This window comes from Antechinus flavipes, chromosome 3 (genome assembly GCF_016432865.1).
Source record: "Antechinus flavipes isolate AdamAnt ecotype Samford, QLD, Australia chromosome 3, AdamAnt_v2, whole genome shotgun sequence".
Taxonomy (NCBI): Eukaryota; Metazoa; Chordata; class Mammalia; order Dasyuromorphia; family Dasyuridae; genus Antechinus; species Antechinus flavipes.
In genome coordinates, this window is record NC_067400.1 from 595,693,576 (window position 1) to 595,706,585 (window position 13,010).

The 13,010-nt window shown below is 33.3% G+C and overlaps 1 protein-coding gene across 9 annotated transcripts in view; it reads right to left on the reverse strand.

Annotated features, from left to right (window-relative positions):
- Positions 1–13,010, reverse strand: part of KIF1B (kinesin family member 1B) — a 185,663-nt gene that overhangs the window by 102,885 nt on the left and 69,768 nt on the right. For 5 of the 9 annotated variants that reach the window (XM_051988592.1, XM_051988589.1, XM_051988591.1 and 2 more), the window contains 5 exons: positions 11,881–11,956; positions 11,255–11,333; positions 10,491–10,633; positions 6,270–6,403; positions 1,220–1,299 (listed from right to left, as the gene is read on the reverse strand). In XM_051988592.1, coding sequence (XP_051844552.1) covers positions 1,220–1,299; positions 6,270–6,403; positions 10,491–10,633; positions 11,255–11,333; positions 11,881–11,956 — 512 coding nt within the window. Of the gene's footprint in view, positions 1–1,219; positions 1,300–6,269; positions 6,482–9,763; positions 9,806–10,490; positions 10,634–11,254; positions 11,334–11,880; positions 11,957–13,010 lie in introns of all 9 variants that reach the window. The other 4 variants (XM_051988586.1, XM_051988590.1, XM_051988585.1 and 1 more) reach the window with 2 other exon arrangements.

The following is a 13,010-nucleotide window of genomic DNA, read 5'->3' on the forward strand; positions in this document are numbered from 1 at the left end:
TGCTGTATTGATGGAACTGTAAACTGATCCATTTTGGTTAACAATCTGGAATTATGTCCAAAGAGTTATAAAACTGTGCATATACTATGACTGAGGATTGTTTCCTAAGTTGATCAAAGAAAAATAAAAGGAATTTATATATTTTGAACTATTTATAGCAGTTTTCTTTGTGGTGGGAAAGAACTACAAATTTAGAGGATACCCATCAATTAGGAAATGATTAAACAGTTGGGATATATGACTGTAATAGAATACTATTGTACCATAAGAAATGATGAGCTGGTTGATTTTAGGAAAAATATGTAAAAGTTTACAAGAAATAATAAAGAGTGAAATGCACAGAACCAAGAGAGCATTGTATGCAGTAAGACCAAAGTTGTTCAAAAAACAACTGTGAATGACTAAATTACTTTAAGTGCTACTACAAATACTCAACTACAAAAGGCCTATCAACTATAAAAGATTTACAAAGAAAGAAGCTATTTACCTACACAGAAAGAACTGATAAAAATGTGTATACATATATGTAGGGAGGGAGGGAGGGAGAAAAAATAAAAACAGCACAGAAAAGAAAAAAAGAAAACTCAGAAGGAAGCACTTAAAGCAAGGTAGCTTTGAAAATGATGTATAGTATTTATTACATAGTTTTTCAAAATAGTGAACAGTGTGAAATGGAGATTTACAATTTCATATTGAATCCTCTTTGTGTTGCACTGTGTAAATGAAATTTTAAAAATCTTTTTGTATTTAAATTTAAACTTTTTTGAAAAAATTTTAAAAGGGGTCTGTAAATCCACAAAAAAACCAAACATACCTTGTAGAGAACGAAAAATCAATATCTCATGCAATTACATTATTATCATATGTATATAGCTCTCATGATTAATTAAATATAAATTGATTTAAAATTTTGTAAAAGATCAAGTTACCATACCCCCTATGAAAATGATTCCAGAAAACAAAAGTAAAAGTCAAAAGACATGGTCAAACAGATATACTTTTCAAATTCTAGCCTCTATATCAATATCAATTAACTTTGCAAATGAAAAGAATTTTACTGTGGCAATCTGCAGTCTTCCATGGATACCTAAAGAATATTAAAAGTATGCTTAAGATCTAATTACTGATTTCACCACAAATTTGTAATTTTCATGTCATAATCTAACCCTATAGGTTCCATAAGTCAGATCTTAAATGCTTCTGTCTTTTTTTTCCTGACCTCTCCATTCTGATGGCTTCTGTTTTACGTAGCTTCTCTTCCCATGTCTCGTTCAGTTCAGCAATGATCTTCTCAGATTCCTGAGGAAAGGAAAGTCCACAGCTAAATAAAAATTAAACTAGATATAAAAGCTAGCCTCCTTATCTAGAGTCATGTGGATTTATATCTGTTAACAAGCCAATGGCACCATACCTTATTATTCAAGGGCAACTTCAAGGGCAACAATAAAGACAATTTTTAATATCTTTAATGGCAACTGATGAATATTTTACATTTCTGATATCTTTTCATTAAAAATTTTTATAAGTTATATAACTTAAAAAGGGTTAAGCCCTTTCCTTGTTCAGAATCAATTTAGCATAACCCATTCCAAGGTCTGTCTTACATAATATATAACATGCCCTACTCAATTATCAACAGGTAAGTAATACTGAGAACTGATTCTTGGCAAGTTATTAGTTCTTTCCTGTTTCTGTAATTGATGTTTGCTAGTACTTATAATCTAAACCCTAAGTAATAAAAAATACTGATTATTATTCCAGGCAGATAAAGGAACACAAAAAAGTATAGTTAAAGAAACCTCATTTGTGTGAGGATCTTATTTGGCAGTTGGCAACTTTTATCAGGAGATATTTCAAATCAATCTTCTAGCTTACATTCACATATTGCTTTATAAATGATGAAATTCTTCCCGTTCCTCAGCACCTCTGTGAGATAAGAGGTGCAAGTATCATTCTACTCACATTGTAGCCAAGGAAAGAGAAATAAATGACTTGCTTAAGATGATATGGAGCAAGGTAAGACCAGGAAGTGGCCCCAGAGTTCTTTGCCTCAGCCCATCCTGCCTCTCTGATCTACCTTATATTAGGCGGCTGAACGAACAGCAGTAAGGTAATGATGGCCCACAAAAAAGATTTTGAACGGACTAAATATCGGCTGTGATTTTAAAGCCTTCTATACATAGTATTATATAATACATATCTAACAAAGCACAAAGAAGCCTAAAGGTTTTGGAGTTTTGGGGGCTTTTGTTTTTTATTTTAAGAAAGGTAATTATGAATGAGAAAAGGATATTCAATAGGTTGAATATCAGTGGTGCTCAGAAGGTCTTCTAAAATAGCAGTAGATAGAACATGACTATACTCAATGGAAAGTTAAGCTTTTTTTTTTTTTTAATTCCAAGACAAATAAAAGCAATAGGAATACAGGTAGTGGGAAGGGGCATTTATTAACTTCCTCTCCTGCAGTTTTCCATTACTCTCATTTTGCTTAGAAATGTCATCTCTCAGAAATATAGTTTCTTGACCCTTAATCATTAAATATTCTCAGGCTTTTATCTGAAAGCCACTGCATAGGGCAAACTACATGTTACCTTATCATAACATAAAACAGTAACAGCATTAAAAAACTTAAGCTTCTGTCAACTGCAGTGGTACATTAAGGATATACTCAAAATGCTTTTTTCTCATGAATAAAACTGGAGAAAACAGAAAATTTTCATTACTTTTCAACTCAAGGTGAAATGAAATGGGAGTAATGACTTAAAATTAAAGTTACTCAGATTACTTTGAGGGAAAAAAAAGATTTACTTCTCTAATAAAGAAAATTAACTACACTGTTGTAAAATATCTCAGAATAGCCAAGCTATTGTAGCATTTGTCGTCAAATTCAATTATAAGAAACAAAATTCCTAATCTCCAAAGATCTGTTGTAGTGGGAAGTACATAAAAATGTGACACTCCCTCCTCTTTCTTCTCTTTCCAAGAGAAATAAATGTTTCTTTAAAACTTACTGAGAACTTTCTTCAAGGCATTAGAGTACTTCTAAAGTATCTGGCATTTGGGTTCTGATTTCTATGTTTTACAGATATATTATTTTCATTTGGTTTCATGTGATAGTATTCTGAGATATAGGCCAAAGGAAGCAGCCGCTTCAGATGAACATTAAAGGCTTTATCATCAACATAAAACATTCAAAATATATAGGTTTCTCTTCCCCACCAAGGAGAGACAATTTTCAATAATAAATAATAGAACTTTAGATCAGATAATCCAAACTTTTAATCTGACTGAAACTGAGGTTGTTCAGGAAGGATAAGTAACTGACACACCACCATACAACCCACTGGATCTGAACACCTCATCTGAAATCTTAATATCATTGTCAAGAATTTTGAGGATTTAATTTTATCAAGTTTATTATTGCACTGAAAATCAAATTAGGTTTCATGGCTTAGAAATAACACCCAAATTTCCCTTTCTTGCTAAGAATACAACTTCTGGTAACTTTATGCTTGGAGCATATCATGAAAAATGAATGTTAGTAAGGGAAGATAACTTGCTCTTCTGACAAATTAACAGCTCCATTTTTGGAATTTTGTTTTTCAACAGCAGAAAACTTTCAATTAATTTTAGTTTTATGAGTGCACTTCTCACTTATCTTTGCTATGTTTTAAAGAAATAAAAACACTTAATCTTCTTTTCTTAGAAGTTGCTGCTTATTGTAGGATTAGCAATATACAAAATAAAAAGGGGGCTGGAGAAAGAAAACAAGAAGAAACAAGACTACAAATATTATAGGGAACAATAAAAACTCCAACAAGCAAGGTTTTCTTTTTTGGTAAAATGTAAATTTTCAAAAGGCCTTACCTCATTCTAAAGACATTATTATCTTTTTCCTTCCAGATTTTGGCTACCTGTACATATTCAAAAGTATTTAAAATACTCAATTCTTAGGCTTAATTTGCTCTTAGTTGTGAAGAAGCTCAGCACTTTGAATCAGCACTTTGGGAAATGCTGTACTTTTTCCCAACCTGTGCTTTAAGGAGAAGCAGTGATTCTAAATACTGACTGTAGAAGGAAAAGAATTGCTCCATTAGCTTTCAGCAAGAAACAAAACTACCACCTCCCTTTCAGTGCTACCTGCCTAATCTCTACCCCTCCCTGGCATCAAATCTTCTGCTTTATAGAATTTATTCCAAGAATGCTACGTGTAAATCCATGACAAATTGTTCAATGAAATGAGGTGAGCAACACAGCAAACTAGTTGAATTGCCCTTAGTATCTTCAACACAGTCAACAAGGCTTGGCTCACACTTTCTTCCTAGAGATGCAAAAAGGAAAGAAGAGGACAGAAGCAAAGTCCTTTTCCCTCAGCAGCACTGAACCTGTTCAGCAGCGCAATGGACAGGTGGACAGACAGACAAGTGCACAGCTCAGCTGAAAGAAGGGGGCCTCACTTTAGTTCCCATATTTATCTCATACGGTAAGGGAGAAGAATTTGTGAGCAGGATTTGTTGCTGTTTTGTTCCTTGTGCTACTGAATATAAAAAAGTGCTCTAGTCAGCACAGGATGAAATATAAGGCAGGACGCAAGGGACAGGCGTTTCCCTCATTCATTAGGTTGCTGACATGTGCTATTAAGCATCAGATGACATGCTTTAATTCCTAAATGCCAATAGTAAATATTTAGGCAAAAAGGACAATCTATGATATTAAGAATTTTCCAAAAGATATTAGTTCACATTTAGGAATGAGTCTCATGACCCAACTGACAAAAGGCTAAAGTGCCCAAATTCACAAAAGCTTAGTCATCCATGTGTTTACTACTAACTGTAGCTCTACAAAGAACCTGCAACTGCATTTCCCAAACTAGATCATCTGAACTCCACTACTCCCCACCTGTGAATCCTATAATATTTTTCACCATTAAGGACATTACCAGGTTGATTCTGGGTGAGTCACATGTCCTTTCTGAGTCTTCATTTCCACACATGTAAAGTGAAAACTTAAATTAAATTAAATATCCTCCCAATTATGAATCTGTGATCCTGTGACCCTTTGGAATAACTAAAGTAGAATTTCATCTAAGATGGGACAGATGTTTAGAAAACAGCCTTCTGTTTCTGTTCAAGGAAAATGTTTAGAGAGCATTGTCAAAATTATGGAAAGCCAAGGTTTAATTATAAGTTTACAGCAAATCACTGAACTTTTACAAACTGTAAAGGACATATGTCCTTGTTTCTCTCTGGAAAAAGAATTAGATCTAAATGAATGGAAATTGGTAGGAGAGGATCTTTGTTAATTCTATAATAAAAATGGGCCTAACTCAATTTCCAAAGACATACTTAATACATATAATTTAATACAACTAGCTTTAGGAAATTTTATAAGTATTAAAATAAGGAAAAAGAAGAAACAGGAGCAGGGAGAGGTGTCAACTATACCAGGTGAAAAGGAGCAAGAATCAAATAACAATGCAGTTAAGTGTAATTCTGAGTATGATACTTCACAGCAGGAGGAATTAGGTGATTCCACATCTCATGACCCTCCCCCCTCAATTAACCCTTCATGGCTAGAGGAAGAAGGGGGAGGGAGAGAGGCAGAAACACAGTCAGCTTCTCCTGGAAAGCAGAATTTGACAAGATTAGAAAAGGCATTAATTAAAGCAAAAAATGAAGGAGAAGATATATCTGATTTTATAAATGCATATCCTGTGATTGAAAAGATCGACTCTTCAGGTCAAAAAGAGAGAAAATACACTCCTTTTAATTTGGGAAAAATTAAAGATTTGAAAAAGGGTTGCACTCTTTATGGGGTTACATCATCTTATGTGAAGATGTTACTGGATAATTTGTCTTATGAAATCTTAACCCCGAATGACTGGAAATCTATAGCTAAGACATGTCTAGAACCTGGACAAAATTTATTGTGGCTTTCGGAGTTTCATGAATTATGTAGGATTCAAGCCCAACACAACAGACAAACGGGAGCTATTGGACAAATCACTTTTGACCAACTAGCTGGTCAAGGTCAGTATGCAGAGAGTTGGAAACTTTCTCCTTACAATGTACCTGGGCAACTTATCTACTGTAATTTAGAGCTACAAAGGTAGGTATGATGAGATGATAAGTTGACTTATCCAGGGTCCCAAGTCAGCAGTGTCAGTGTCAGACTTTGAACACTGGTTTTCTTAACTCAAAAACCAAACCTCTATCCACTAAGCCATGTTGAGTCTCAGGACATCCTATTCAGTTTCAATTGTCACTTACCTTAAGACGTTCGATGGCCTCTTCTCCTCCAGGAGTAGACATGATCCTCTCCTGAATACTGGTCACAGATGTTAAGCCCACCTGACTACTGAGTGAGCAGGAAGATGGAGATGTTGTAAGAGACCCCATGGATGCTGTGGAAAAATTGCCAGGGCGTTGATTCTCAGAGGCTAGCAAGTACCTATGCTTATTGTTCTGAAAATCTTTCAGATCTGAGAGACAGATAGAAAGAAGGAAAGGTAGAGAAATAGGAAAAGGAGACAAAAGAGGAAAAGGAGCAGAGGAAAAGGAAAAAAAGGAAGGAACACCAGTGTAAGAAAGGAGAGCATTAAAGCGCCAACATGAAGACAAGTTTAATGATTTTAGATGGCAGTTCTGAAACAGGTCTATCTTGAATATCAATATTCTGGAGTTAAGAAGTATAATTTGGTTTAAGATCTTAGTCTTCCAAATAAATTAACATTTTCCTAGTAAAGCTCCTTAAGTGATATGGCCAACAAAGGGATAAAGATATCATTTTGGCCCACAGTATTTTATGAAATCCAAGAAAGTTTAGTAATGTTTTAATTTTCAGATACAACAAAATTATGAACAGACAAAAACCTCAAAAAAACTTTTTGAAACCCTCTTTCAAGAAACAGTTTCCTGCCCAGATAGACAGGATTCATAGTGTCCTATAGAACTAAATGGGAAAAATTGTATTCATGCTTAGAATTCCTTTTGAACATCTGGTCAATGCCTGAAGGAAGATGAGCTCAGTCTGTTTGTTCTATAGTAACATGTATGTCATGAATTTCCCTGAAAGGAGAAAAGAATTATTTTTTAAAGGATTCAAAAAAAATAAGAACCAGTGAAAAATCAACATCTTTAGGATGAAAAAAAAATTATTTTCATGCTATGCCCTTCACCAATGGAATCTCCTAGATGTGGTTTTATATTAAAATGAGCATTTCCAAAAATGAGAGTTTCATATACACTAATAAAAGTTAAAATGCAGCTCAGTAGTCTGATTAATGTCTATACACCAAAGAAGAACAATGAGCAATTCTAAAATTATAGTTTAGGCTCCAATTTCTTAAGTGAGCAGAAATTAAAAAAAAAAAAAAAAGAACAATTATTTCTTAAGTTTATTTTCTTTTAAATTTTAAGTTTAAACTCTTTGCCATGAGAGTTTAAATAAATATGATTGGTCCTAGTTCAAACTTTCCTTTTAGGCTCTTACGCTACTACTACCTTGCAATACTGCTCTGCAACACTGATGCAACAGATGACTTATTGAAGTTAATGATCAGCCTTCATTTCTATTATCTTTGTGTGATCACTGCTTTTATATTTGTAAAAATGTTCTCTAGATGAAAGCCAGATGCAAAAAGTCGTAAAACATGGTTTTACATAGTTTGACAAAGTTGGAACTTTATAATTTATTAAGAATAACAAACAATGCGGACAGCTAGGTAGTGCAGTGGATAAAGCACCAGCCCTGAAGTCAGAAGGACCTGAGTTCGAATCTAGTCTCAGACACTTAACACTTCTTAGTTGTGTAAACTTGGGCAAGTTACTTAATCCCAAATGCCTCAGGGGAAAAAAAAGAATAACAAATAGCACATATTTTCTGAATAATTGGATGAATGTTTATTTTTTAATATGTTTTGTCACCTGGTTATCTAATATGGAATGCAAGACTTAAGGATACAAAAAAATTTTCATTTAATAGGTTCTATAATAAAATTTGTTTTATCTTCAATAATATGGGATACAAATAAAACCAGATTTTATGAATCTGTTATTTGCTTTTCCTTCATGAAATATTAGCCAGTTAAGTTTCAGACATAAAAAGAACAGAGAAAAATCACAGGTGTGAAATCATAAGAACTCATATAAAAGAATTAGATTAATATCTATTGTGAAAAAATATGACTTGAATGACTAGAATTAATTAAAGTTACTAGCTATGTTTCCTCAAAAAAAAAAGTAGTCATCAAAAGTGCTAGATATAATAACTAGAGCTTTATTTCGGCTCACCCACCCCTGGAAGTCTATTTACTCTAAGGCCCAAGAAAAAAAGTTGCTTCAAGTAAGTTTGAAAACCACCATCTACAAATACAGGAAACAAGATACAAGCCAAGAGACAATTATAAAAGGCAGCAGGGGGCAAAAAGAGCAACTGAGAGGGCAAGCAGGTGAAAAAGAACATAAGGAACTTGATTTGCAAAGTCCAAAATCAATTTATAGGAGTGGACCAAAATGATATAGTTGCTACCAACTAGGGCTTATAATTATGTCTTATTATATAATCAAAATGGAGTCATGCATTGCTTTCCAGAAAAACTATTGCTGCCAAGGAAAGAGTTAGACAAAAAGCAAGTGGCCACAGCACCTTAAGCACAAAAGCAAATTGCCAATCAAATTGTGACCATACCAGTATCATTCAGCTAGGAAATCTCAGACAGAGATAATCTACCCAAAACCAAAATACTCATTTTCTAATAGAATACTATGTGAAAGTCAGCACTTAACTGCATCCTAGCAATCAGTTCAACCATGGGGCATTAATTACAAGTAATGAAGCATTACTGACCCTTTTAGTATGTTTCAGTTTCTTAAACAAACAAAAAAGTTTTTATGGTAAGACAATATTCATAATGGGTAGGAATGAATGAAGCCTACTGAATATAGAGAAAAGAGCAAAGGATGATGCTATCTTAAAATGTTTCCTCTTCAAATTTTAAACTTATCTTCTAGATTTTACAACAGACTAGTCCTAGTTTTGGATTTGATTTCTCTTTTTTGGCTTGTTTTCTTTTTCCAAATGGAGGAAATGGAAAACTCCTCTACCCATGGAGTAGAATGATCACGGGATCATAGATGTATAGGGAACTTATGATCAGGTTCAACTCTCTCATTTTACAGAGAAGGAAACGGAGAACCAGAAAGACTGAAGGTCTTGCTCCAAATCCCATAAGCAAGAAGCGAAGCTTTCTGATTCCTAATCTTTTCACTATCTCACTGCTCCACAAAGCCTTATACAGGGAAGGAGCCAAACAAATTACTAAGGACAGTTCTACAGCAACATGCTGAATGATACTTTAGCATCAATAGCCTGCAGACTAGAGTAGCTTGAATTTAGAGAGAGCTGCACAAACTTAACAGGGTTTTCATACTAACTAGCAAGGCACTGAAATAAAATAAAAATAAGCTTGTATTATCTAGATTTTATAACATATCAAAATTTATTAACATGAGAGAAGAAACAAACCCAATGATGATAGGCTGTTATGTCTTTTCAATTTTGTACAAGTCACAAATTAAACTTCACTGAATTTTAGTTTGATTTTTTTTTTTAAAGGAGGATCATTTCTTATTCTACATTAAATGCTCTGTCTGGGATTTCCTCATTAGGATTGCTGGCATGCAAAGCTAATTTTAAAGCTGACCCAGCAGAGGGATACTAGCAAGTCAGGACACTAGAAAGAACCAACACACATGATACACACATTTGACTCCACTTCCAGAGTAATCATCGACCAATGGATCAACTGAAGGTAAGCAGGAGGGAAAATATGAGAAGTATAAAGTTTATGTTCAATGGTGACAGAGAACAGAGTGGTATTTGGTTAGGATGAAAAATTCACTCTACTTATAAAATCCATCATACAAATTTTATCTAACTAAGAAGTAAATCTAAACAATAAGAACCAACTAAACATGAAAAGGGCTTATAGAACCAAATAGGATTCAAATAATTTTAATTCATTAGTAAATGAAATAATTTTTAAAAAACTTTATGTCTTAACAAACAAAAATTTATCAGAAAGGTAAGCAATAGGCTCCAAATCTGAAGAATCCATTAACTTGCTTAACAGGACTTTCAATAATGAACCAAAGGTTAATCCTGGGACTATGTAAATTGAGTTTGCAGAGAGTGTAATTTCTAATAGTTCAAAATATTTTAATTTTTTCTGTAGACAAAATGAGTTTACCCCATCCAATAATTTCACAGGACAAGGGACAGCTAAAACACTGCAGTGATCATTCTCTGGACTCAGTGTTGAAATCCACTAAGCCTCTGTCTCAGACTATTTCATCCAGACCTCTTTCTCAGTAAAAACCTCGCCTTACCAAACCATTTTCTTTCATCAATGGACCTTTGATGCCCTTCAGAGACACTAGACCAGAAGAGGCAGAGAATGATCTCTACAAGATACTTCTCAATTGACTTACTATCAATGATATCTCCCAGCCCCTGAGCACGCAGAAGGTCTTTCAATCGTGTGACCTCCTCCTTCAGTTCACGAACTAGCTTGGCATTGGGATCCTCATTGATGACAGCATTGCATTTAATTTGTTTTGCACGATCTGCATATCTGTATTCAAAATGAAAACTTATATTTAATGATCAGGTCAACAAACTTTCAAATTTCCAAATGAATAATCCTGTCATTTCAAAATAAAAGCTCTTCATAGTCTATCAATTATTTTACTAACACTATGAAGGTCAGAAAAGTGCAAGTTAATTTAAGCTGGGAAATTATTAATAAATGGAAAAATAATACTCTATTCTAGCAGGAATTTTTTTCTTCTGATCTCTATACATGCCTATCTGCATTCTCTTGCATTACTTGGATGTTTCTAACATGACAAACAGCAAATAATAAAGAGAAGTTTGTTTGTTTTTTTTTTTTGGTAAAGAAATGAATGTCTCAAGATAATCATTTACCAATATCTGACAAATTTACATAACTGACATAAAAACTTTACTCAGAAGAATGAGTACAAAATCATTAACCCTGAAGAAAATCAAATACAATAAAATCCTATTATAATACCAATATTAGGGAATAAGGAAGTATTCTATAATTTTCCCATATGCAAGGTATGCCATTTCACATATAAAAGAAGACATGGCCTGACCAACAAAATAAAAATTCCCAGTGCTTCAAAGAAATTTATGAAAAAGCTATATTAACTAGCTCAGATTAGTATACCTTAAAGTGCTCAGAGTTTCATCATAGTTGATATCTGCTGGGCTAAGAGCAGCAACCATTGCAGTCCGAGAGTTCCCACCTAGAAAGATGAACCATCAATCATGTGAAATCATACCATGCTAGGAAGGTAAAGTATTTTATTCAAAACATCATCATATTTTACTCTACAGGTGGTGCAGCATGATGATTAAAAGAAGCAATAATGTGCGGAGTGTTGGTTGAAGCATACTGTTTTTGACTTTCTTATTTTTATTTTATGATTATTATATTTTTATATTATATATTGTCATTTTTATTATTATTATTATAACACAGCTAACATAGAAAAACATTTGCATTATCTTCACCTGTATAATGGAGATCATATTGATTGCCTTCTCAATGGGTAAGGAAAGGGCAAAAAGGAGGGAGAGAATTTGGAACTCAAAATTTTTTTTAAATGACACATGTATAAATGCATGAAAAGGGAAGGAGTTATAAAAATGTGCAAATCCAACAAATATAATATAGGTGGAAGGAAAATGATGGAAAGCATTTAAGTCAGGTTCTCAAAATTATTTCTTGCTCACCAAATTACAAAAAAAGTGCCTAATAATTGCAAGGAGTACATAATCCTACAGCCTTACCTAGATTCTCTCGAAGGAGCCAAGTCAGAACAGAATCTCTGTACGGAATAAAATCTGTTTTTTTCTTCTTTTTACTCTGTTGAAAAAAAAAAAAAGAACTATCCTTACAGAATCATTTAAAGATAAAGAATTTTTTTTAAAAAAGCAACTAATTTGCAAATTCTCAGCAAGATAAATGCTTCAATTTTTCCCATGACTAATTAGACTCTATCACAAAACCAGTAGCTAGAACATAACAAATGGAAAATTAACAATGTACAGGAATAGACAATAAGCTCTGAAAAGTTTTCTTCACAAAATAGGTGCCATGCCTTATAGAGAAGAGGTTCTCTATAAGTATTTGCTAATAAACCAATCACCAAATAAGGCTTTAAAAAGTCTCTTTCTGAAGAGAAAAGAACAACTGTGAGAATAATAATAACCCGAAGCAGATTTAATAACTTAATAATTTAGCAATATTCATTTAAACATGAATAATCTGAAATAGAATTTTCCTTTAATAGGAATGTGAAAGATTCAAAATCAGTAGAATGTAAAAAATCCAAAAGCAACAGCAAAAAAGGAAAAATCTTATTTAGTTCAAAAGTTCTTCAAGTTGTTATTAACAACTAACTATTAACAAAATAACTAAGAAGTTATTAAACTTCTTAAAAGAGCATAACAGTATATCTGTTTATCAATATGTTATTTGGGGTAAAAATGGTAGTGTGGTATAGTATGCAGTCTGAACTTGAAACCAAGAAAAATCAAGTTCAAAAAAAAAAAAATCAAGTTCAAATCCCAATGTTGACATGTTCTTAGTGTTGGCCATGCATTTGTATATACATGCACACACATACATATATAAATGCACATGCATGCACATATAAAATGGACACATTAACATATACATACATATACCCATGCATCCACATTGTAAGTCTTAGAGACTTAGGTGGCCACTTTCCTTGCCAAAGCCACCCCCTATTTGTATCCTGATTCTTCTCCCCATCCCTTTTCTCTGGCATCTTGCCACTTTCAATTATCCCCCCTTATCTCCTTTATTTTCATTCTCTGCTTATCAGCAAAGATTTTCCTTATCTTCCAAAAAAAAAAAAAACCAAAACCATTAAGTTTACTATCCTTTCAAG